Genomic DNA, 27032 nt, shown 5'->3' on the forward strand with positions numbered 1-27032 from the left:
GATTATATTCTTAAGTCGAAAGGACAGCAAATCTGAAAAAGAAATGCCAATTAGTCTATTAGATTTCTCTCGCAAAGTAGACAAAGTGGAAAAGTAAAATATGAAATGGGTCAAATTTTTTAAATTCTGAAACGTTCAAAAGTCAATAAATAAAATATTATAAGCATTATTTGCGTTTCAATAATATAATATAAATAAGGTAAATGGTTACGACAATTTAAATTCACTTTTTTTGTATACATGTGTAAATTTCTGAAAAAAAGAAGTCAAATGCGCGCTTTGTACATTTTTTCTTAATTTCATTCATTTCAAGATATTCATTTAAAGATATTTTAGAATTAAATTATACAGAAAATCATCAAAATTATGTATATTGCTATAAAAAATTGCGTATCCCTTCAAAAGAAGGCTGATAAAGATTTTTCCAAACTATATAGATGCTCCGTTATTTATTTTTGGAAATTTGCTTGATTCTGTATTTTGGTCATCAAATAATGATTCATATAAAATAATGTAGTTATCTCGAAGCTGTATCATGCGATGCCACAAATTCATATGTGTCACTTCATCTGTTATCTTGAAGTCCTCGCTGATTGCCTTAAAAAAAGTATTTACATTTATTTCAAAGATAACTAGTAATTTAACTGAGGGGGCTTGAAAATATAACATTTCTTTAGATTAAAGTATAATGTACCAAAATTGTTATTTATGGATAGAATCGATACACAATTTTGCAGTCTCAAGTGCTTTAGGTTAAGAACTATTGAGAAATGTTCTAAATATGTAAAGAATAAAGTTTAAAAATACGCGGTTTAAATTGAGGTGGTTGTGAAAAAATTAGTACGACAACTAGGTAAAGTTCTTTTCTCATCTTCTTACTCAGAAGTGATGAGGATTAAACGTATATTTTCTGTTCCTTGCAAGGTTTTTTGGCTTTTTTGCATATGGTAAACATGTCAAACAATAATTTGTAATACTTGTTCGACGATCAAATTTTTTCAAAAATGCTAATAAATATTATGCAGACACTTTTCGAATCATTAATTTGTATAATCGTAATTTATTGTTACTTACATATTTACGGGTAAATATCGTTCTAGATTATCACGTATCTGGGTACTTCACTGTTCACTGCAGATACGGAAAGAATGAGAATTAGCCAAAGATAAGGCAGTTTTTAATTGGGAAATAAAAATAGAAAATGTAAATACAATTTGTTACAAAATACTTTTTGCAGGTAACATCTGCAAATGCACCAATTTTAGTGACAAAACAATTTGTAAATTGACCAAGTTTAAAATTGTAACCTGACTCTGCCAATTCATTTCCAATTTCTATATAACCAGATTTTCGAAAATGATAATTCCAATATTACAAAACTGGCGAATATTGACTTTTATTTATAAATTAGAAATTGATTAAGTTACCCAGCAATAAATTTCAAAATTATTAAATTTCTAAATTAGGTCCTCTGCAAATTCATTTATAAATTGTAAGCTTATTAAGTAGCCAAACAATTATTTTGGATATGACAGAATATTCCACATTGATAATAATTAATCCAATATTACAAAAACTGGCAAATATTGACTTTCCTTTATAAATTATAAATTTATGAAGTTACCCAAAAATACGTTTCAAAATGATTAAATCAAAATTAAAATTTCTGGGTCCAAAGGCTTAATATTTTTTTGACATCACAAATTTGAAGGAATCATGAGTTCAAACTTACATACAATGAATTTCTGACAAAAATTCAACCACTGATTTAGATACTCTTAATACAGGGAATACTCCAACGTTTCGTAACTCGGTCAGGGAGGAAGTTATTGTCATCGTTCTATGTGCTTGTAGTTTTAGAGATAACATAAAGAAGTGGAGAGACTCAGATGAAGCCACTCTCTCACATCACTCACAAATAGAGTTCGAGTTGAAATTCACTGTAGCCGCTGACCCTAAATGGGCCAGAAATCCAAGAAGATAGGACTGGGGTATCGACGTTTGTTATTCCTGATGAAAAACATTATAATCGTGGAGTAAGAACACACAAGTTCATGTACGAAGCTTTACGAGCTCTTCAGTTATAAAAATTTCTTCTTACTGATAGAGAATGTTAGCTAAATCTATTCCGAGGTGGCGATGAACTTAATAGCTTAAGAGAGATCTTTGTGGATAGAAATCATGTAGAATTTTTACTAGCATATAAGAACTGTGAAGAGAAACTGGAGCCTTTTTTACAGCATTTTGAAAACTTTTTAACTCGCAGAAGCGAGTAAAATGAAAATTTCAACTTCTACAGCCACTATTGCGAAATAGTTGAAATTTTGCTTCATTCTATCAAAGCAACTAGAAGTGTCAATCTTCAGGCATCCTCGACAATTCGACGAATGTTGCCATTTTTTTCTCGATAAACCATTACAATTACGCCAAGGAACTGACACTGTATCTCCAAGTTATGACACACACACACACACCATAGTGTGCTCAAGAAGACTTGAAACGGGGGACGCTTTCAGTTAAGAGGGTGCCAGGTATTTTTAATCCAGTTGCATGTCAACAAGCCCTTGAACAGTCGCAAATAAGATCGTCGGCAGTAAGTGGTGGAGTTATAGGGTTATCTCGAAGGGAAGAAGCAAATTAACGATTCATCTTATTTTATCCACTAAAACTAGGTTATTACGGTGCTCTTGTAAAGTTTCGAAACCTCGATAATGATCCTACTGGTGATTCTAAGTCTGACAGCCATAACGAATGGAGCTCTAGTCGAATAAGGATGCAAATTTCAAAAAGATAATAATTGATCAGCAAATGATTATGCTTGTAAAAAAACGCCGATTTTTCTTTCAAACTCTTGTAACATATGAGTTAATGCCATATCCGCAATCACTTGCTACTAAAAATGGCTCACTAATAAAGGCAAAAGATCATCAATTATTCAATAAATCAAAAATTGGACACAGTGCACAAAACCTGTTAGCGAGGTATTGATAGGTACTAACCAAGTTATTCACATTTTCGAACCATGGTCCTTGCTCAGGAAATACAATAAAAAAAATACAGCACCTTTGGTGATTTTGTAACTGCTTTTTTCAAGGCAGTAAAAAGTTCTGGATTCGCTGTTCACTCCACAAGATTTGATGTGACATTTGACCGTTAGGATAACCTTTTTTTAAAGTGTTTTGAAGCTTCACTAAGATCTGGTGGAATATTTTCGAATGAAGTACGTATTTCAAGTGCCTATACGAAAAGTCCCCGGAAAGTCCCAAGGAATTTTAAGGGCTATTTTATAAAAAAATATAAGAGGACTACTTCTATTCATTTCAATTAATGGAATAATATATTTATATATATTCGAAAATTGTGGTTGCTATAATTTCTTACATCTAAATTTTCTGCGCATTATATTAAGTTTTTCTTTAATTAAACCATTTTTCGTTTAGGAATAAGCAGAACTTTGTTTCTTTTTTATGTAATTTTAGACTCACGAATGTGTTACTTTAAAAATAAAGTGAGTTGAATTTCAAAAATCGATTTGGAAATGGAATGCCGTGTTATAAAGTATCTGGTAATAAGAGCATCGAACCGCCCAAAGTGCTTGATTTGAATTCAAATCATTTTGAAGCTGATAGTCGACTCTTTTATCATGCCCTACATGCATGCCATTCAGGGTATGAGATACATAGTATTGACACCGAAGATTTGATACTCGGCATGTACTACTGGAGTAAACTAAGCGCAGACGAAGCACTGCTGTTTTGGACGAAGGTTTTTTTCTAATTCAAAATTTGAATATACTGAAGACTATCTTATTCAAGTCCTATTTTTATATCTATTTTCACATTTTCAAGAATGCTAGGATTTCATTTGGCGGCAAATTTCTTGAGAAAGGATGTTTTAGAAATTTTATCTGCATTGCATGCTCTTACTGGAAGTGTATTCGTGTCATTTCCAGTAAGAGCATGGAAGGCAGGTAAAATTTCTGAAACATCTTTTCCCATACCATACAGATACTTCTATCCTTGGCAAATGGAAAACCTCTAACAGACCATTAAAAAAAAGAATTCGAAAAATTGTATCTGATGCTTATCAAGAAGGAAAGAGTAAATGCAAATGATGCTCGCTTTCGAATTTTATCTCGAAATCTTGTCACCGCTGTTGGATACAATCCGCTTCATAACATCAAAACGATCTAAATTTAGGTATGACAGTTCGGAAGACCAAATTTGTCGGATGAGACGTTTGTATCTGCTTCGGAGAGTATCCTTTATAGATGTCACATCCTGAATGCGGCTCTGTGGCACGCCCAGGTATGTATAAGTCTCTCCAGCGCAAAGGTGTCGTATAGCGCTTCAATCAACGAGCTCAGGATCTTCTGGGATGCCATTAAGTTTTCCTCGCTTCAAATAAACCTTGGTGCATTTGTCTAACCCACATTCCATTTCAATTTCCTTAGTATATCGTTCGCAACCCCTAGAGCTAGATGTAGTTGCTCTATATATTTAGCATAGATCTTAAGATCGTCCATGTAAAATACATGAGTGACCTTGTACTTTCGATCTGCAGGTTTGCCGCACAAGTACCCGTAGGAATGGCGAAGTGCTAGAGATAGTGGCAATAATGTAAGGCAAAAGAGGAGTGGGCTCATGGTGTCGCCCTGAAAGTCATCTCTCTGAAAGGTGACCTTGTTAGTTGTCACACGATTTTTTCCAGATGAGATAGTAAATCTGGTTTTCTAAAGCGGCATCAATCTCTCTATGCACTTAACTATTTGCGGATGAATCTTTAAGATTTCCAAAAGACAGATGATAAGTCTATGGGAGGTCGAGTCGACAGCTTTCCGATAATCAATCCAGGCCATCGATAGGTGACGCTGGTAGAATGCTGCATCTTTGCAGACACATCTATCGATGAGCACGTTCTCCCGACATCCGGCTACGCCTTTCTTTGAGCCTCGTTGTTCATACATTTTTTGCCACACAGGTTCAATTGCCCGAACAATTCTATTATTTACGATAGCTGTGAATATCTTATAAAGTGTGTTCAGACAAGTTATTGGCCTGTAATTCTTCGGGTCAGCTAAGTTGCCTATTCTCGGCAGGAGTATTGTGCGCCCTTCCACCAACCACTCCGAAATCGGCTCTTCCGACTTCAAATATGAGTTGAAAATACGGACCAAATGCTGATGGGCTGAAGAAAACTTCTTCCACCAGAAGGTTTTGATACAATCTGGTTCCAGTGCGGAATAGTTCTTCATCCCTCTTAATACTTTTTTCACCTCCTCGGTAGTGATGGGTGGGCATTCTTTATCAGGTGTTATGAGGGCAATACATAACTCCTTGAAGCTATTTATATTTGCTGAGTCTTCGTCCAGTCTATGCTGAACTTCCTAGACTTCTCTCCAAAATACTTCGACCTCCTCTGGTTTGGGTGGGTGTGTGACAGTAACTGGAGGGTCTTGGAAGTGTAGAGATGGGTCAGAGAGAAACTATTGATTTTCTCTGACCCAGCTCTCTCTCCGCTCTAGACTTCTCTTAGCGTCAGATAGTATCCATATTTTCTCAACAATATGCTGCCTGATAGTCAGCAGCTTTGACTTGTTAAATGTGTGATAACGGGTCCGAAGTTCGCGCGCGAAATTTCGAACCGTGGCGTAAAATTCCTGCCAGATGTGATGTAGTCAATCACACTGAATGCGGGACGCGTACTGTCTTGCCCAGCCAGCTTTATGGAAGGTTAATGCATTCGTCTTTTAGTCTTTTGATCAACCGTTGGTTTTGTTTTACGGTTCGCATCGGCCAAAGCTCTCGCTGCATTACACACACAATAATTGATAGCCCAGAGGTCGGATTCTCCGGAAAAATGTCCACGAAGCTCGTCATTCATTTCAGCCAGATCTTTAGGCTTGAACAAAACCTTGGTGTTGATGTTTCTCCGGGTCGTAAAGCATCGCTCTTCCTCTGTTGGATGCCTGCACCCGGTCGGTCTTATTGTCGCCTCTCTTTCTCTGTTGTCGGCTTGTTCTAGCTGTGGTAGAGGAGGCGTTCCGCTTACATAGCCCCTTTTATGAAGTAGTTCAGCATGGTTTCGCAGACGTTTCTGCGAAAAGTGCGATAGCTCCGGGTGTTTCTCGCACCACAGAGCATGCAGCCGTGCCATGTAACCCCGTTCACCGGCCACACTCGCATCGTAGCACTCTAGCAAGTCGTGATTTTGTTGCTCCGTCAACCCAAAGGTCGCGAGATCACGCCGATCCATCGCATTGAATCCATTTTCATTGGCTCCCCCAGCTCTAGATTGGTCGGCATTGTTGGCCGACCCATTGTCGGGAGCCCTGCGCGTTCTGTTGTTTTGAACCGCACTGACTACAACTATGTCTGGTGTTGTCATTGTTGTTCCCACGAGAAGCTAAGAAAAGGGGTTCGTCCATCCTTGTAGAGCTCCGCATGCAAGGATAAGGCTGCGTACTCTGAGAGGTCGCCCGGTATCCCAGAGTCACCGTTCTATACACCTCACCCAGGTGCCATTCAGCTCTCGGCATGTTTTTCACACCTCCGCTTGGGGGTTAATTCCTTCGGGACCACCCCTGGACAATTGTCCGCGTGGAAACCGTGCCGAATGTTAAATGGCACTTGGGCGATTTGTATTAAACGGTGACTCTGGGATACTGGGCGACCTCTCAGAGTAAGCCGCGTTATTCTTGCATGCGGGGCTCTACAAGAACTACGAACCCTTTCTCTAACTGCTCATGGGAACACCAATGACATCATTAAACCAGCAAAAAGTTGTAAATGCGGTTCAAAACGATAGAACGTGCAGAGCACCCGGCAATGGGTTGGCAAGCAGTGTCGATCACCCTAGAGTTCGGAGTGCTAAAATTATTTAGGCGAAAACGCGACTTGCTAGAATGCTACGATGCCAGCATCATCCCTGTTAGTGAAGGCTTAATCGGGCCTATTCACTCTGTAGTGCCAGAAACATCCAGAGCTTCAGCACGTTTTACATCAGTCATTGCGAAATCAATGTGCCTACCTCTTGCAAACTGGATATGTACGTGGGGTGCTTCCTCAGCCACCTCGGAAAGCAGGCACCTGCTAAGAGATAATCATGCTTTCAGGACAAGGAGGAACATTAACATGCAGGTTCCTTGCAAGCCCTAGGATCTTGCTGAAATGGATGTCTCCATTTGCAAGGATATATCGGAGGAGTCTGACTTCTGGATCATGAATTTTTCAGTGCATGGTACTGTGTATGGTGTGTGTGGTTGACTACATAACATCTGGTAGATCGTTCACGGAAAAGGTTAAAAAGATCGCTCAAGAACTAAGAACCTTCAATCATACATTAAACAAGTCAAATTTGCTGATAATCAAGCAGCGTATTGTTGACAAAATACGGGTATTATCTGACGCAAGGAGGAGAATCCAGAAGAGAGAGACATGTATGAGGGAATTTCAACAGTTTTTTGCTAAATTCATAGTGGGTTTGAAAGTTCGCCCAAGAATTTATGACCTTCAATCACTCACTAAACAATTCTTAACTGTACTCCTGTTTCTCTTAAAAATTCACCTAAGCCCAACGAGGTAGAGACTTTTTGAACAGACCTATACAAGATCCTGAAAATTCTCGAGTTAAAAGAAGATACTTATAATATCATCCGCTTCAAGGAGTTTTACATCTGAGAAGAATGTCTGAGAAGAACTTTTCTGCAGCAAGACTAGATGGTATCAAGAAAACTTTAGACAGAAACAGTTATTTTTACGCACCAACATGTGGCCCGCATATGCACCTCACGCATAAAGTCGGAAACGCCCATTCCGCAGTAGCTGATGCTAGGGCGCTCTATACTCCTACTGGAGAAAAGTAACTTGTCCATCCCAGAAAAAACATGTTAATAACTTTTTTGAACACACTGTATAAGATTTTCACAGCAGCCCTAAAAACAGGATTATTCGAGAAATTAACCTGTGTGGAGAGAGATGTACGAACAACGTGGCACGAAAAAAGTGTAGGAGGATTCTGAGACAACCTGCTAATCGACAGGTTCGTCTGCAAAGATGCAGCAGCCTATCAACGCGTTCTGTTAATGGCCTGGATCGACTACCGGAAAGCTTTCGATTCATCCTCTCACAAACTTACGATATATCTGTTGGAAAGTTTGAAGGTTTATTTACTTATAGTGAAATGCATAGAGAGATTGATGACCTTTGGAAAAATATATTTATTATCTCATCTATCTCTATCAGTACCAAATTCTTTGGACACCTCTGTGGCGACACAAATCATCGCGAGCATAAGATCACTCATATATTCTATTTGGATAACCTAAAGATCTATGCTTCTGGTAAAAGCAAATATCGGAATGCTTTAAATATCGTCAGGCAGTACACAGGATAGATTGGTATGAACTTTGGATTGGACAAATGTACGGAAATTCATCTGACGGAAGGAAAGGTAATTGGCATTCCCGAGGACCCGGAGCTTGTTGGAATAAGTTTTATTAGACATCTTGAAACTAGAGGGACCAATACGTACCCGGGCGTGCCTCAAAGCCACATTCAGGACGCAACATCAGCGAAGCAGTCTCTCCGAAGCAGATACAAGCATCATGTATGGAAGATTTGGTTTCGAAATTTGTCGGCGTTAAACAAAGTATCTGCGGCTAACATGTTTGCCGTCCAAGTTCTACTCTACTCATTCGGTGTGGTTCAACAGATGAAGAACGAGCTTAAAGCCCTTGACATTGTCACACGAAAGATCGTGCATATATATAAGAGTTTGCATATAAATTTTTTTATTCTGCTATTATACACTTCACATCGTCATGACCAACGCGGACTTCTGAATCTACAGTGTCTTTATGATCGACTTGTTCTATGTACAGTTTACATAGTTACACCTGGTAGAGGTGCTCTCTTAAAAATGTTCAGGGACAACGAGATGATTTGCAAAGGAGCGTTCTTTACAAAGCCGTAGAACAGGCAGCCGAGATCTTTTGCCCGATTTTTAACATCAGAGGTGAGAAAAGTGCATTACTCCATCTAGATGCTTTTTTCTAAAAGCTTAAGTGAAGAAAGCATAGGTTTAAAAATTCAATCGAGAGCTACTTGAGAAGAAAATGCAAAGAAACTTTTACAGAAATGTATAAAAACAGTCCTGGTCAAGAGAGCAAACTTTTGCTTTTCTAAAATCGTCGCTCTTACGGTGTTGGCCGCGACCGTTTCCTCCAAACGCTTCTAGGAGAATAAAGTCAACTATTCAGAACGAGAAGTGCCAAATTTTCTGGAACTATAATTTTCGGACAACCGTCTCCGTTGAACACTCGAGGCCTGAAATAGTTCTGCAAGACTTCGAGAAACGATCTGCATTCGTGATCGAATTCTCAGCTTCGGCCGACTACAAGACTGCTAAGGAGAATGATAAATAGGAGAGATACCAAGACCTTAAACGCGAGCTGCAACCATTGTACCTAAAATATTCGGTTAAAGTAATTGCCCTTGTGATCCGTGCTCTAAGAGGTGCGAAGCGATCACTGGTTCGTAACCTTAAAGCCATGGATGTCTTAGATAGGTGTATTGGAATGTTCCTATTCAGATAGAACATAATATCCAAGCCAATTGAACCTACATCGTGATGTATGAAAGAGGTGGGAGATTCTAAATCATCCACATTACTTGTCCAATGAATCTGAATTAGTAGACAACCATTGTTTACGCCAGAATCACTGAGCATCTTAAACATTCAGGATTTAGTAGGGTTACGGCAGCGATTCAGTAGGCGGTTTTGCTAAACACATGTCTCATTGTAAGAAACTTTCTATGTACGCCATCAGGAAGCAGGCGATAAAAATCCTTTATGGTGGCAGATAGTTGCTCTAAGAAAGCATCCAGAGACAAACAATGAAACTTTCAAAGATATCGTTAGCTGTGTAAGGACACTCTAGGTGATTTTCAAAGGAAAAATCAAGCTTTTATTAAATTTTGAAAAAAAGTTAAAGGGTCGCATTTGCAGAAAAACTCGAAAATATATTTTATGTGGAAAAATGAGCAGGAAATATTTTTTCATTCCAAAATAATCGTATTTAGCGTAAAAATTGTTTCCGAGAGTTTAAAAAATCATCATATTGAAGTTAAATTCATTAAATCTAGCAGCAGCCATAATTAATCGAATGAATTTAGATGTGAATTTAGATGTCGAAAATTCCAGCGCCTGTTTCCTGACAATCCGACCTTTTAGTGGCATCTCCGTTAGGACAATAAAAGAGATCCAATAGAAGTGACATTAAGAAGAATTGCGTAAAGCAGACATCACCTGAGAAATGATGACGATTTCAGCATAAGGCGGAACATTAACATTCAGTTTCCTCCTACGCCCCAAGATGTGACTTAAATGCATGCCGTCGTAAAATGGACGATGGACTGAAATACCGAAATGCTCTTGCATCCACTAAACGTAAAAATTGGCTGGAAAAGACTCAGTGCGTTTCGTGCTTAGTGTATCCATGATAACATTAGGGTTGACGTAAAGAACCAAACATGTTTGCCAAAGAAATAAGGAATCCCCACCAGAAACTCACAATGTTCAAGCTCATACCCTTATTTCTGTTAGTGAACAATTTGGTTTTATTTTATTTATTGGCTAATTGGTTTTTAGGAGGAATGAGTGATGTGACTATTAGTATTACCAATATTATTGGAATCTTGATTTTCGTCATGTGATTTAAAATTTTGAAATTTGGGTAGCTACCCGAAAGTAATTGATTTTATTCTAATGAATTTTTAATGTTAATTAACAATCGACATTGTTAATTAACATTTAGTGGTCTCACGGATCGCTGGGAGTATCCGGCGAGCATAAGTAATAGGAAGTGGCACGAGTCCGTAGGCGGAGAAGTAGGCGAGGATCGTTACCATTGTCCAGTCCGCGCGTGGCGTAATTAGGGAGATCTATGTCTACTGCTCTCTTCCTCTCTCCCCGTCGCTTTGGTCTCTATGAAGTTCGTATCGGAAAGTCAACAATCTCGGCCACGGTTTACATAGTATAACGCGTGGGTACTGTGATAGCAAGCAATGAAAATTTGAATTGGCCACCCTCACAGAGTCCACCGTAACAAACCCGCCCTGAAATTTCGAACACCCGCCCTCGATTGTTACCAGTGTCCGAGGCTGTTCACTTTCGTATACATAATTATCTGATATAGGCATTATTTCACGTCTTACAAAGTATAATTATAGTTATGCTAGTAGGAGAGCATTCACTGTGTTCGAAGCAATGGATACCCTTTGGTCGAGATAAAGCTGGTTCCGGAATTCCAAAAGAAATTGATAACGTTTTTTTTTGTTGTCTTTTTTTATGAACTAGAGCTCATTATGAATGAGAGGAACTTGCTTAAATTTAATTCTCGAAGTGTCGAAAATATCCCTAAGAGTAACGAGAAATGACTAATATGCTTCCCTTGATACCTAAGGATTGAAGTTCTCTTTTTATATGAAGATAACAATCAATCCATTCTGCGAAACAAGCGAGTGCTCCCCGTACTGCCTTCCTTTGCCCAGTTAGTATTAGGCTTCCTTATAATAAATTAAGTTCAAGAATCACTCTTCATGCTCATTAAAGTCACTGTTTAGAGTTCAGGTATCCTAGCCATGACCCGTACCACTGATTCCACAATAAGACACGCTTTATGGGACTTCATTTCCTTCTTATGTATCACCACACTACACTAGCGCAGCAACATGAAGAGTTTGGTGCTGAGGTCCATGTGTTCACGGTCCTTGGAAGAGTGATACTTAGAGTTTGTGTCGTCGCTGACAGAAAATTCATGCTGAGCATTACCTGACGAAATCTGAGGTGGTTTCAGATTGGCATGAAGCGCTAGCAACATTAATGGACGGATAACGCGTTGATAAGAGCGGCTCGACAGATGTAGAGCACTATCAGTGTTAACAGTAGTGCTAGACCGGTATAGGAGCCATGTATTAACAAGGTGTGACTGGCTTGCTCTTGCCTTTGAATACTGAAGTCATATAATTGTTGTTTCAGTTGCTCCAAGTTTTTGTCTCCTTCCTTGTAAAATGGTAGGCTTACATCCTCCTGGGAAATTGTTAGGATTAAGCCTGTTATCTGTGTTGATTTTCGGGCTTGTAGCGTTGCCGTAGTTGTTTTAAGATTACACCCTAGTGAAATTTGGATCAATCCCAGGCCTTGGAGTTTAATATGACGAGAGGGTTCCATAGGGCAATGGAGCTCGGCATCTATTGCATTAGGTATTGAATAGATTCAAGCACTTAAGGATGGTATGACCTTCCAGTATGGTTGATTTTCAAAGGATACCTGTATGTCGCATAGTCGGAAAGTTTTCAGAGATGGATTTAGCAATAGCTAAATCAGATATGTAAATTTTGTTAACACATATGCACTTCCGGTTTTGTTTCCTAAAATCAACTGTTGTACGGAAAGTGGATGCATTTCACAAATGGTGTATTCGACTTTATCCATTAGCGGGATGTCCAATACAACGTAGATGGTACCATTTTTGCATTTAATTATTTTCACGGCGACTTTGGCTAATTCCTCAATGCTTACATGGGGTCCTGCAATTGGAAAGGTCGCTTTGGGTGCGTGGTCCTGGATGTCGCGATATATTGGTTCTTCTTGCCTTCTGAACAACCTCCATTATTCGATTACGTGTTCGGACATACTCATCCAAACCGTTTCCGATAGCATGTAGTAAATTGGTCATGGCGTAGGAATAGGTTAGATTGGTGAGAACTGCCGAGATTCCACTAACGTGTGTTAGGAGAACATTGCGCTCGTTCTGTAACTGCTGCTGTCGATGTTCGTGCACTTCGGTGATCTGGTGTAGGTCTTCCAGTTGAGATCGGGTAACATGTGTTTGTCGACAGACCATGTGAGACAAATTCGCTTGAGCAAAATTGAGGGCGTCGATCTTAGCTTCCATGGCCTGTCCGTCTTCGTAGCTCAACAAACCTGCTACCAGTCCCACGATTCCTCCGATGAATCCCAGTATTGGGGTGGTCCTTCGTGCTCGCATGTTGATTGGCAAAGGTGAGAGACGATTGTTATTGTCTTGATACACCAACTTTCGGATCTCTCTGTCTATTTCCTTTCTGTTTCGTTCTGCGATTTCCAGTTTATTCTGTAGATTGTAATCACGGATGACCTGTTTGCAGACTTCTTTCAATTTAGGTGGGCAATAGGTTCCCAGCGACAGGTATCGGTTCTGTATTTCTGCCAAGCAATCCTGAAATATATTGACATGCAAAAAAGTATTAATCCTCCAATGGCTGATAATTCGCTTCATGGGCCCCTGGTTCTCGTAGAAGATGCCAGTACCGGCCTGGAACGGGAGATGCTGGTATCTTGGGCCTCCTCGAGTGTTGATTGCGGGCGTGATATACATAATCACTAAAATCAGTGATAAGATAGGACGATACATGGCTTCCGCGTTTAGTTGCTGAATCATATTTTTAATTATGTGGTAATTGTAAACAACCAATATTATTCCTGACAATAGGTTACCAAGATCTTATCGGCATGCTTTGTGAATCTTGTACCATCGTCGGCTCCCAGAATTACATTGTGCTTTTCAGTGAAACCCACGATCGTATAAGTTCCAGTTGCACGCTTGTCAAATTTATTCTTCCTTGCATCCTTGAAGATAACCACTTTATCACCAACCTTTGCGTTCAGTGGCCTTACCTTCGTCATAACGTACCATCGACGTTTCCTTAACTTTTATCATGTTTGTCGCTGCAATTTTCTGTATTTCGCTTAGCCTAACTATCAAATCGCGGAGGTAAGATCCGTAGGTGTCTAGCCTATCGTCGGGTGGGAAGGAGCTGAAGCTAGCTTGCATGATTATTTTGAAGGGGGTGAAGTTGGTAGACTCATGTACCGATGTGTTATACGCGAAAATTGCGAAGGGTAACAACCTATCCCAATCATCGTAATCTTTCGCGTACCGTTTTATATAATCGGTGAGTACGATATGACTACGTTTCAGAGAACCGTTAGTTTAAGGACTGTACCCGGACATAGTAATTTCCTTTACCCCGAATAACTTACTTAGCTTGCGCATCCACCTACTTATGAAGCTGCCTCCTCGATCCGTGAGGATGCAACGTGAAACCCCGTATTGCGCAATTAAGTGTATTGCCCCAGCGTGTGCGATTGTATCTGTTTTTATGTCAAGAACAGGTACTGCTATGCAAAGTTTGCTGAAGTTATCTTGCATGGTTAGTATGTGCCTGTTATTGCTGGGAGTGGTAGGGAGTTTGCCGACCGTATCAAGGGACACTCTATCAAATACGCTGATCGGGGTATCCGTGATGACCATTGGTTCACGTGTGCGCGCCCTTATAAGCTTATTTTGTAGACAGCTCATACAGTCGCTGACGTATTCGTTAACGTTATTCCGCATACCTGACCAAGTTTATCGTTCCCGTATCCGTCGGTACGTCTTGGTAACTCCTTTATGTCCTCCGTAAAGACTATCATGGAATTTCGTAATGATTTCGGGTCTTATTGTCTCAGGTGGGATTTCCAGCTTGCCGCGACATAGGGTAATGGTAACATTACCACCCCGGAATATGTCGATCAGTAGTTCGGCCATTTTGTTTTCAGGTAAAGTACCCAGCAGATCTCCCGATTTGGCCATTCGACTAGTCTTTTGTTGGTATCGATCTAAAGCTATTTTGAGAGATTCTAATCCCGAAATCACATCCTTCCAGTCAGTTTCGTCAAAGTGATTTCTTTTTATTACAATGGAGTACATCTTGTTTTTGCCAACAGTTGTAACCAGGACTTGTCCTTTCCGAGGTCTATTCTCCGACAAGTCTTGGCGCTAAACGCGTTCCGTTTGCTAACAGAAGTTTGAAAATAGGATTCAGCAGTTCACAGTTTTCTGAAATAAAGTGGGCGTAGTTATCTCTGCGGTATGTGAGAGGCTCTGTCCATTCGTGATGTATCACACGTTTAATTAGTGTGGGTGACTGAAATTTAGCTTTATTCATTGCACCTGGAGTAGGGTCCTCTTCTTCTGAGATGGAGTGAGAATCGTCTATATACGGCAGATGTACATCCAGAGCGTTTCTCGGCGAGAGAGTAATGTTTTGCCCTTCTGAAGAAGGTGTGGATGGATTTAGCTGCCGCGGTGGCATCATGTACTTCTTACTGGCAGGCACTCCTTTTTTTTGATGATCTTCCGTTCTATTACTGTCGGCTACCGGAGTTGAACTGGCAGTGCGTATGGTCGACACAGCTGGTGTCTGGAATAATGATCTCCTTGATGGTTGGGTACCCATTATGAGAGACTCTATCATCTCGGGCGAGTTTTTAAACCGGACCGTGCTCCTTCTGTCCGCCCCGGAATTTTTTGTTCCGGATAGTTTTTCTACGCCTAGCGCAATATCATCCTTAGGTTTTGAATCGTCCTTCACTTCAAGGTGTCTACGAAAAGACTCTAAAAATTCGTTTACTCTAGCGGAAAGAGGATCGTCAGTGTCAGTGCATGAATCAATGTTCTTCAAAGCGATTAGTAACTCTTGGTCATGTTCTCCTTCCGATACCGCGGTGTGTTCTGTTTGAAATGTTTCATCTTGGTGGACTTCATCCAGTCCTTCCTTGTCCCAGAAATAGAACTGATGATCCTCTAATTATCAGACTAACTTATTGATAGATCGTTGAATCTCCGCTCTTTCTTGTATAGCTTTGAGTGGTATTGTCTCTGAGCCTTTGTTACTCTGTCCGTCGTCGCTATCGTCATTTTCGTCGCTATCTTCGCTGCTGTCGGCAGGGGGACTGACATAGACTATAGGATCTGTAGAGTCGGTAGGCATAGTGACACTGTGTTCCTTTTGGAAGGTACCATAGTCTGGGGCATGTTTGTCTTGGGCAGCATTACTCCTGTTGGTATACATCGGTAATCTTATCACATAGACTAGAAAGCATGGATTGAGCAGAGTTGCGGGTGCACTTTGAGGTGGTTGATCATCCTCAGGCATGGGTGGATTAAAGTCAAGACTAGGGAGAAGACTATGTTTTCTTCGGTACACCGGGGGGTCTGATTTCGTACTACCTTCACTTTCGGAAGACGCATTATCGCCTGTTGAAGATTTGGGGGTATATGCGGCAGCCTTGAAACTCGTCACATTTCTCCGTCGTTCCTTGAGTCTGCTGGCGTGTGGCATGTTTCATCTGGCTCTCTGACAACCGTTTCGGCATTCTTACCTTTCTTATCGCTGTCCTAAGTCGAGGATTGCTTAAGAGGCAAGGCCTATTGAGTTTACTTAGAGGGGCTGAATTTTTTGGATCGTGTCGTCCTGGGAGGTTAGTAGTGTTGAGTGACATGGAGACGGAATCATCAGAATCGGTGAAGTCATCAGTCTCCGTTGACAATTCTCCCTTGTCAAGTCCGATAGGGTTTCCAGATAAGGCCTCGACTCCCCTGTGTAACTTTCTCTTCTTGTACTCGAAGGTATATTGGTAGTCCTTGAGTTTTTGGGGCCAACGGGGTTGAGGTCTTGGGCCGGGGTCATCAATATATGTCATCCAATAGATGGGTTAATGGTCGCATGCTAAAATGAACTCGCGTCCATATAAATATGGAACGAAATTCGTTACACCGTGTAACGAGGCCAGACACTCTTTTTTAGACTTAAAGTAACGCTTCTCAGTGGGACCCATTATTTTTATGTAATATGCGATAAGCATATCCATAGATTCTTTTTCTTGTGTCAATACTGCTCCCACTGCATATTAGGAAGCGTCAGTGGTTAGTTTAAATGTTTTGTTAAAATAAAGGTACTTTAGAATGGGTTCGCGGCAGAGGTAAGTGCGTAGCTTGCGGAAGCTTCGCCTTTGTTCGGATCCCTATATGAATTTAGCATCTTTCTTTAGTAATTCTGGCAAAGTTTTTGCTAATTTGGATTAGTCTTGAATAAATCCCCGGTAATATCCCGATAGTCCTAGGAATTGCCTGATCGCCTTAGGTGTTCTGGGCCTAGGGAAACTCCCTATAGCGGAAACTTTTTCCGGATTAGGTTTCACTACATCGCTGCTGATAATGTGTCTCAAATATGGGATTTCAATGCGAAGGAAATCGCATTTGTCTGGTTACAATTTGAGATTTGCTTCTCGTAGTCGTTTGAAAATGTCTCCGAACCTTTTTGTCGTGTTGCTCTAGAGTTTCCAAATAAATTACGATATCATCCAGGCACACAAAGGCTTCCAAACCAAACATCCCCTTTAGGACATTGTCCATAAGGCGCTTGAAGGTTGCAGGAGCATTTTTTATACCCATGGGCATTCGTAAGTATTAGAAATGTCCTCTCCGAGTAGAGAATGCAGTTATAGCCCTATCGTCTGGGTGAGTTTCGATTTAATGATATCCACTCACCAGATCGAACACTGTAAAGTAGTGTGCTCGCCCTAGTTAGTCTAGTATTTCGGTAATATTAGGTAAAGGGTAAGCGTCACCGATTACCTTTTTGTTAAGGACTCTGTAATCTATGACGACCCGATATTTTCTTACCCCCGAGGCGTCCATTTTCTTGGGAATTATCATCAGTGGCGCATTATAGGGTGATTGAGAATGGCGGATGACACCGCTTTTTAGTTGCTTTTCAATTTGAAGATCAATTTGCTCGAATGCATCTTGTGGATGGCGATATGGCTTCCTTGATATTACTGCATCATCTACTGTCGGAATTCGATATTGAATCTTGTTCGTGATATTCAGAGTCTCTCCGGGAATATGGAAGACATCCGGGAAGTAACTCATTTAGCCTTTCACAAGTTTTCTCTCCTCATCATTAAGATGAGCGATGTGCAGGACTTCATGATCTCTTGTGGTAGTAGAATCATCTCAATTTCTTTTTCAGTGGTATTATAGGCGTAAGCATAGCAAGTGCCATTAGTGTTCTTCACTACCCCTTCACGTATATGGTATAAACACCTTCTGGTGTATTGACTCTGAGGAGGTATCCTTCCCGTAGGTCTTGATTGACTAGAGGGATTTCGACTGCTTGTTTTGTTCGAGCTTCGATTTTTAGATTCGGTTGAAGGAATTAATTTCCTTCCAAAGGTTTCTCTTGGCTTCTATAGATTCAAGATCAACAAACAGTATGGGCTTTATGAGGTCGGATATCATAACAAGGGTGTTGTGTCGAAACGATACTTGCGCTTGTTCCTCCCTCAGGTATGGACGGCTTATAATTCCGTCAGCCGATATGGGAAAGTTGTCTACTATCACGTGGAACTCAACTGGCTTGCCGAGTATCGTAAGTTGCACTGTGCCAAGCGTCTTGACTAAATCACTCGTCATACCGAAGACTCTTATAGGATCGTCCCCTACGGTTGGCATATTTTTCAAAGCTCTAAGTTTTATTAGGTTGACATCGGACCCTGGATCTACTAGAAAATGAGTTTCCGAGTGTCTAAGCTCTGGAAAAGTGAGTCCAACGACTCGTGAGTCTTCCTTTTCTCGTCCAGCTCTAAAAACCTGCAATGGTCCTTCAGGAATTGTACTGTTCTGGGACGCTCTTTGGGGCTCGGACTCGCTGTTGCGTCCATACGGCGGCTCTCTTGATAGTTATCATGAATATAAGCAGGAAGGGGAGGGTATGGTAGTGGATAGGGGTAACCGTAGCCTGGAGGGAATGGATTTTGCAGAGCGTAAGTAGGTGGATAAGGAGGGTGGTAGGCTGGATGTGTTGGGGTGTAAAAGGAGTATTGCGTTGGTAGGGTCGGACTACTGTGCGAAACGTTTGTAGCACTGTTCCTTGTGTCGTGATAGATGGAAGGTGGAGACCGAAGTTGCCTTTCATTTATCGGCATATCGTTGTCTCTCCTCGAAATGTAGCGCGTGCTCGTGGGCCTCGTGTAAATCTTTGGGATTACGCGTATCCACGAAAGTGGCCATTTCATCTGGTAGCCCTCGAATGTCGTAATGTCGTAGTAATCGCTAACACTCTCGGTTTTCTTCATTCGCAAGTTTACTATCGATTCGAAATACCATTGATACTTTTTCGTAGGGAAAACCGTTTTTTTAAATGAGTGATCAAGTCTTGTACTTTTTTTAATGTCTTATTCCGCACGCTTTCTCTAGCAATCTCTTTCAGTTTGCTGAGAACTATTTTCACGAAGGAGGGTTCGGAGGTTTCATTCACATAAACCGAGCCGTTCGCTACATCCTGAATAAAGTCCTTTAGAGGGGGATTTTTACCATCAAAAGTAGGGATATTAAAGGTGCATTTCTGCAGGGTCATTCCCTCCAATACAGATGCCATAGCCGTACTCATGTCCATGGTTGGAGCTCCGGCAGTTTGATTCGATATATTGGGGGTTATACCACCGAGATGGAGGGTAGTTTTATTTGATTCCGCGTTTGAACTGGCGTCACCGTCCGGCATTGTTTACCTTCCAGCCTCGAACTGGGTTCACGTAGGGTAGCCGGTTTTTAGTTTTTAAACTGGCCCGCTGTGGTTTTCCTCCCTCTTTTTTTTGTTACTATTATTGTGACCCACCGGATCTTACCTCTGACGGAGTGTAAGCAAATGGGATCGATAATAGTGTCGAAGGAGAGAGAGAGAAAATAAGAACAAAATGATAAAACGTATTATGTTTTCTGACCTGATGATTTCCTTTGATGCTTTGCAATCGTAGAGCGTCGCGTACCGAGACCAGCGCGAGGCAAAATACTGACGGGCAACTTGGACTTTAACTCTACTTTCCCGTTCGGACAATTAGTCCGTTATCGTGAAGAAGTGATGAACGACTGCCTTGAGGCAACAGGTAGGATGCACCTAGTATACCATGGTATTGATGGTTTAGGTAGGGTTTTTAGTAATGTCCGCATTTTTGGCCTGGGAACTGTCGCGGTCGGATGCGGTTCGCGTAACCACAGTTGCTGAGTTTCCAAAATTTGTGCAACTAAGACTTCTTGCCGTGCACGTGCAGTGTTGCTAAGGTGAAAAGATCTTAATAATTATTTGAATCAATACTCTAGTAATTATTCAGTTTATTCAGATTTTTAAAAATATTATGTTCTTCTTATACTTTAGTGAGTTTCGAAAATCAAATCGTTTCTTTATGATGGTATTAAACTCATACCCTTATTTCTGTTAGTGAACAATTTGGTTTTATTTTATTTATTGGCTAATTGATTTTTAGGAGGAATGAGTGATGTGAATATTAGTATTACCAATATCATTGGAATCTTGATTTTCGTCATGTGATTTAAAATTTTTAAATTTGGGTAGCTACCCGAAATTAATTGGAGGCGAAATTAATTAGGCGGAGAAGAAGGCGAGGATCGTTACCATTGTCCAGTCTGCGCGTGGCATAATCAGCGAGATCTCTGTCCACTGCTCTCTTCCTCTCTCCCCGTCGCTTCGGTCTCTATGAAGTTCGTATCGGAAAGTCAACAATCTCGGCCACGGTTTACATAGTATAACGCGTGGGTACTGTGATAGCAAGCAATGCAAATTTGAATTGCCCACCCTCACAGAGTTCACCGTAACAATAAGAGTCTTTCAGGGCGACAACATAAGCCCTCTTATCTTTTGCATCACACTGCTGCCACTATCTCTCCCACTACAGAATTCTCTCTTAGGTATCTCTGCGGCGAGTCTGATCATCGCGAGTATATGATCACTCATGTATTTCATGCCGATAACCTAAAGATCTATGCTCCTAAAGGGAAACAGCTTCAGATTGCTTTAAGGACCGTCAAGAGGTAGATAGGAGAGATTGTTATAAACTTTAGATAAGGCTAGTGTACCGAGATCCATCTAAAGCAATGGCACAGAAACTGTATCAAGCTCAAACTGTGTAGAATTATCAAAATGAAAAATTCTCGGAAACTGACCTGAATCGTGCAGGTAAATAAGAGTATGTCTTTCATATATAATGTGATAATATATAATATCTGTTATTAACATACGTCTTTAATTAATTTTTGTAACCTTCTTCATGAAATATCATAAGTGGTAACTAATAGATATTATGTCATTTGTGTTTAGAAACAGGTGATAACGATAAAATTTTAATAATGTATTACGGATTTTTTATTCTGAAAACAAAATTCTATTCAATAAATTAGAACACATAGCGGCGGAGTCGTAATTAGGAACGCTACCACTAGGCCACAGCCACTCGATGGGAGGGGTTATGTGTGACTCCTACTAGTAAATCTCGAAATCACGTATAGTAAGTGACTGAGGTCATCATAAAGTGGTATTTATTGTTTATTGGCATGTATTTTCAACTGAAAAAAGAATTGCATTGTTATATTCCGTTAATATGTCACTAATTAAAATAAATTAGTCAAAAATTTCTTAAATTTGTTAAGCTGGACGCTCAGTTCAAAAATACACGAATTTGAGGTTAACACTTTATAAAGGCCACAATTTCATTATTGAGCAGAATCTAAGAGCCAAAATCGAGTGGGGATTCAATTACATAATCACACAAAACTTAAAGAGATGATTAACAGGGAGTGAGTTCAAATATCACACATAAATTTGGGGTAATACTTGACTGGGGCTCAGTTCATTAATTGCACAAAATACGAGGTAGTTCTCGACTAGGGATTCAGTTCAATAATTGTACAATGAAAATTCACAAGGGGGAAAAGTATTTCACAAATAATATTGATAATTACTTGACGTATGCAGACTACAACTGTTATTTAAATAAAAGTCCCAGTTAAGGAGACTCCACCTCGATCACGTGCAACGCCATTTTTAAAAAGTAATAAAAATCTTGCCATTATTGATATTAAATAATCATGGCCATATGTAGAGCGTAGTTTCATTTTAATTCGTAATTAAAAGTCGAGTTTACACTTTGAATTAAAGTTAAAGACGCAAAGGAATTTATTAGATAATGAAGATCAGTTAGGAATGTCTTCACAAGCTGATTCTTTACACGATAGTTTAAAGGCGCAAGAGAAATACTTTGACTTCACGCGGCTATGTTCAGCAGAGGAGACTGAGCGTAGCAACGACGCGACGGACCGGGACTTTGTTGCAGCTTGCCTTCTCCTTCTTTGTTCCGGTATTCCCATTGGTGTTGAGATCACGGTGGCGACAGGATGCTTGGTTTATATTCTAAGGCTGTATGAATAAAAGGAGCTTGATAGGCTGGTATTTTAGGTAATCATCTTTCCTTCCCTATATTGTCATCAGAAATGGTCTAGAGTTGTTCTTCCTCTAAATAATCTTGACTCTCCAATCCACCCATTTGATTAATTTCGCTAATAAGAGTCCATTAGTCATACTGGGAATTAATGAGAAAATTTCTTCTCATGAAGTCTCAAAAAGATTCTACAAAAGGTAGATAAATCTTTTTGGATTTTCAGTCGTGCATTATGAGTTGCGTCCTATTAGGGTCGTTCAAAAAATGAATGCCACTTTATGGGGGGGGGGTTCAAACTATTATTCTCCATGTTAAGTTAAATGGAAAAATTTATCACACAGAGGGACGGGTAAAGTTCCTGAAAAATGTATCACGTATTTTGTGAATAACCTCTTAGAGTTTCAATGTCGAAAACATACCCTTGATATCCCACGACGTTCCGATGACTCCAAAGCGTGACAAAAAATTAATCAAACGAATAAAATACGGCCTCAAAATTAAAAATCTTGAATCTAGCCTAATTTACGGATTTTTCGTACTTTGTATCATTATAATAATGAAAAATATTGATTTTCGTATAAAATAATTTTTTCCTACAACGTACTGATCTAATTTATTATAATACTTATTTGAAAAAATTGTTTATAAGAATACATTTGTTACTTAATTAATCGCGGACTGGCGTGGGGCAGCGAAGGAATCACTGAAATTCAAATAATTTGTCCAGCAGTCGATCCAACAGAGCACTTTGTACCAAAAAAAGGTTTTGGTTGTTTTGAAAGATTAGAGCAGATATAACCTCCGATAACTACGACCACGATAGTTCATCGAACGATCGATCCCGACGCAACCGGAAGTCATATGTCATCCGGCTCGTCATGTCCCACAACACCAGAAGACGATCAAGTTGGGAAAGTCACTTGACAGAAACCGAAATTGAAGGAAACACAGATTTAAAGAATGAAACTAATATACCTGAATGGTTCAAAGAAAATACTGACTTTAAATTAAATATTGATTGAAAGGTCTCGAATAACACGCTAGATTGAAACTGGTTCAAGAATCGGAAAACCCACACTCCTCAGAACCTTGGTGGTCACTGAGCTCCAGGAAAAAGGGTCTGCATCTCATCAACAAAGAGACATTACGCTACGACCTCAGTACCGACTGCAACAAAAGAGTACGGCCTGAATCTCAAAACATAGAGAAAATTTCAAAAAGAATAAACATTGGGTGAAAACTATTCTGTCAATAGTGAAACTTAAAGGTCGCTCAAAAGCAAGACAACAACATCAAATAAATTATTAACAACATTGAAATCCTAAACACAATTTTTATGTTATCTGAATCTATCATCAATTACTCTAATCTACAGCATGTTTAATTAATTAATTTAATAAGAAATGAAAAAAAACATATTGTTGAACTAGCTAATCCGACCTGCGTTTACAAATCTGCGTTGGCATTACTTTTAGTCATCCTACTCATGGCATCCTTCGAAGTCATCCCCATTTGACTGAAGAATACGCTCTCATTGGTACTTCCACAGCCTAAAGCAGTTCTGGATGTCAGTTTTTGGAATGGCTTTCAGTGCACATGTCGCATTCATTTTAATCGTATCTGTGTTGCTGAAACGTGCAGTTTGAGCGAAATTTTCAATCTTTGAAACAGCCAAAAGTCACAGGGCACTACATTGGGACTGTACAGAGTCTGGCGAAGTTGTTTCATGTTGTGTTTTTCCCAAAAACTATTCTACAAGATTCTATGAACGTGTTGGCGCATTATGGTGGTTGAAGAAGAATAGAAAACGGACGTTTTCTTCTTACTGCTTTACGCAATCTTTTCAGAACTTTTTGGAAATACTCTTTGTTTACCGTCCGACCTTTTAGAGCGTATTTATGATGAACAGCACCGTCCTGGTTGAATAAAACAGTGGGCATTGTTAAGATTTGGCCGTTGCGCAGCTGCCAGTGTGAGAGTCACTTTTCACTGAAGTATTACCAATTCTAAATTGCCTAAACCACTAGGCACCAACTAGGCACATGGCTAGAGCAGAAGGTCGGATACTTTTGGGACATACCTTGTGCATATTATTGAACTAGAAAGAAATGAACCTTCCGAACTCGTACAAAATTAGAGGGAGTAGACAATTTTTAACAGTGAATACGAGAACTGTAAATCTTGGTGTCTAAAACAGGCCGATTCAAACCGATCTTAGCCATTTGTTTGGTTCTTAGGTTATGATTTGTTATATTGATCGATTTCACATTTTTCTCATTCTAAAATAAAGCAGCTTGGAATTCTGTTTAAATAATTCAAGTTCTCTGATGAATATATAATATATCCTGTCATAGCTAAACATGTAAACTTTTGGTTAAGTATTTTCAGATCATAATTTTAATATATTAGGTGATTATGACTTATAGTAATCGTGTCCCTGTCTAAAGCAAATCTTAGGAATATCTCAGTCGAAAATATCAGGCCAGGTACTTTCAGTGAATCGTCACCCTCTAGTTAAATATTTTAATTTCTATAGATTCCCTGGGCGATTTACGTCCTTTTTAATGTGTTAATTTATGGCGGTCCAACCTTGAGGATTCCGAAATGTGAACGGCAGTTAAGAAAGGATTGGCTGACATAAAGTCTTCACAAAAATACTTCCCTTTCACACTGAAAATTTGTGTTTAATTATTTACATGCACATATTTATTTGCATATAACTTAATTATATGTGTATATATTATGTAAATCGTTATGTCCTGATGGCCAATCTAAAGATGCTACCTGTGTTTACGTATACCGTCTAGTTTACAAGATACATAAACACTATAATATATTTGGAACTTACCAAGACAAACTTAACAATATAAATAAACTTAACAATAACTTAACAATATAGGGCTAAAATGCAACCATAAATAGGCCTAAGCTTACGAACCATGGCAAGGAGGGACTTATTGTCCGTAAGCACGTATAAATTACAAAATTAAAAAAAATATATGTTGCAATTAGCGATTGGAAAATAGGATATTTATAATCAACACATTTTTTCGATTGCAGGCACATGTAATTTATCTAAGACAGAAAAGAACTTTACCAGCAATAATTTCGAAAATATATTTTTTACAATTTTTTTCATACTGGCCTGCTTACAAACTTCTTGCTAAGTAGCTATAAATAAAAATGTCAGAAAAGAAATTTTGTACCGATAGGGGTGGTCTTTAAGCATACTCACACATCCGTTTTTTATTCATGATTAGAATGATACAAAAATCAATGTTTGTAACAAAACTTGAAATATACCCGTTCAACATCCTTAACTTGGATCTTATAGGGTTTTTAAACATAATTGTTTATTATTCCCTTAATAATAAAATTATCTCAGAATCTAAAAATTTTAGCAAGCATTTACCTTTTTAATATTCTGCATGCGGTTTACTTGCAGGTATTTGAGGTGAAAAAATAATTCATAAGCCCAGCAATCGATGGTTTCCGTATTGCGAGTGACATGAACTAATTCGTTTGACATTTCGGTTGATGGAGACATAAGTGACAATGCTTGAATCCACCGTTTCAGCTAAAAATTGAAAAAATCTTCAAATATTTTAGGCTTGTACATAAGGAAAACGCGTATTTTTTCACTAGAATATGTTTCAATATTACTAATTATCCACAGCCGACAGAACTTAAGTTATCAATCCTTATCGTTTCTTAACGCACATAAATGTAAAGGAATTACAGTAAGCGAGCCACAAGCAAATGGAAAACCGTCATCGGTTTTCCATTTGCTTGTGCCTAGCTTACTATAATTCCTTTACATTCACACTTCTTAAGGAGCGAGAAAGAGAGATAACCTGCGTTTTGCTGAACCAGGAATTTTCTACTATTACAGATGCTAGCATAACGGATAATTCCATTATGTTAGTTCTAGCTATAATACGAGCTTGTCCTTTTGACTCGCTACTTTTTCTGTCAATGCAATCAATTTGTCGCGCGATTTTTGTCTTATTGAGTTTAAATATTCATAAGTAACACCAATATCTTTCATATTTCGTTGGTTCATAATAGAAATAAACAATTTATTCCAATATCTGTCATTAATGCAGAAATCCATGCGATAACTTCATTTGAGAATATAAGTGTTATACAGCTTTGCCATAGCAAAAATAAAATTTAAACTAACGTATCCCTTAGAGACGTAGAATAGGTCCCATTCCAACACGGCTATAAGTCTAATAAGTCTTATATATAAAAGTGTCTATTTTAGTAAACCTTGCAACAAAATTATTACCATAAAATAGAGATCAGGACGACCGTGAACGAAAGGGTTGCTGGCCGTATCAGTGATTAGCCGAAACTCTCCATAGGTTATCAAAGAAATGGGCAACGGCACAGCCCGCAGTTAGTCTCTACTAGGTCGGCTCACTGAGGAATCTCCACCAATCGCGCCGCGGACTTTTTAGGACCACTGTACTGTCCACGCGGATTTACTCTAGATTACCAGTTCACCGCCACTGACTGGCAGTCTGCTACGTCTAAGTGTCAATAAACGTTACATTATTTAAATGCCGGCCCCATACAAAATGGCAGACACAATATGGCGGACAATTAGGTTAAATAATTTTTTTTTAAAATTAGTATCAGGAGTTTTTCTAAATCATTGATTACGAACCTAATGTCAAAAATTCAAAAAAACAAATAGGCGGATTAAAGGTAGTGGACTAATATGCTGAATAACTTTGAAATTATTATAATACTGGATCCGAAATTTTGTTTTTTTAGTTTTTGACATCATGTTCATAACCAGCGATCTTTAAAACCTTCTGATACGAATTTAAAAAAATAAATAAATAAAAAAATTTATTTAACATACT

The 27032-nt window shown here is 39.2% G+C and overlaps 1 protein-coding gene across 2 annotated transcripts in view; it reads right to left on the reverse strand.

Moving 5' to 3' along the window:
* Window positions 1-294: 294 nt before the first annotated feature.
* Window positions 295-27032, reverse strand: part of LOC117174494 — a 66480-nt gene continuing 39742 nt past the window's right edge. For both annotated transcript variants that reach the window (XM_033363657.1, XM_033363656.1), the window contains exons 5-6: window positions 25571-25735; window positions 295-597 (exon numbers count right to left, since the gene is read on the reverse strand). In XM_033363657.1, coding sequence (XP_033219548.1) covers window positions 430-597; window positions 25571-25735 — 333 coding nt within the window. In that variant the 3' untranslated portion in view covers window positions 295-429. The remainder of the gene's footprint in view (window positions 598-25570; window positions 25736-27032) is intronic.

Source organism: Belonocnema kinseyi, chromosome 6 (assembly GCF_010883055.1).
Source record: "Belonocnema kinseyi isolate 2016_QV_RU_SX_M_011 chromosome 6, B_treatae_v1, whole genome shotgun sequence".
NCBI lineage: Eukaryota > Metazoa > Arthropoda > Insecta > Hymenoptera > Cynipidae > Belonocnema > Belonocnema kinseyi.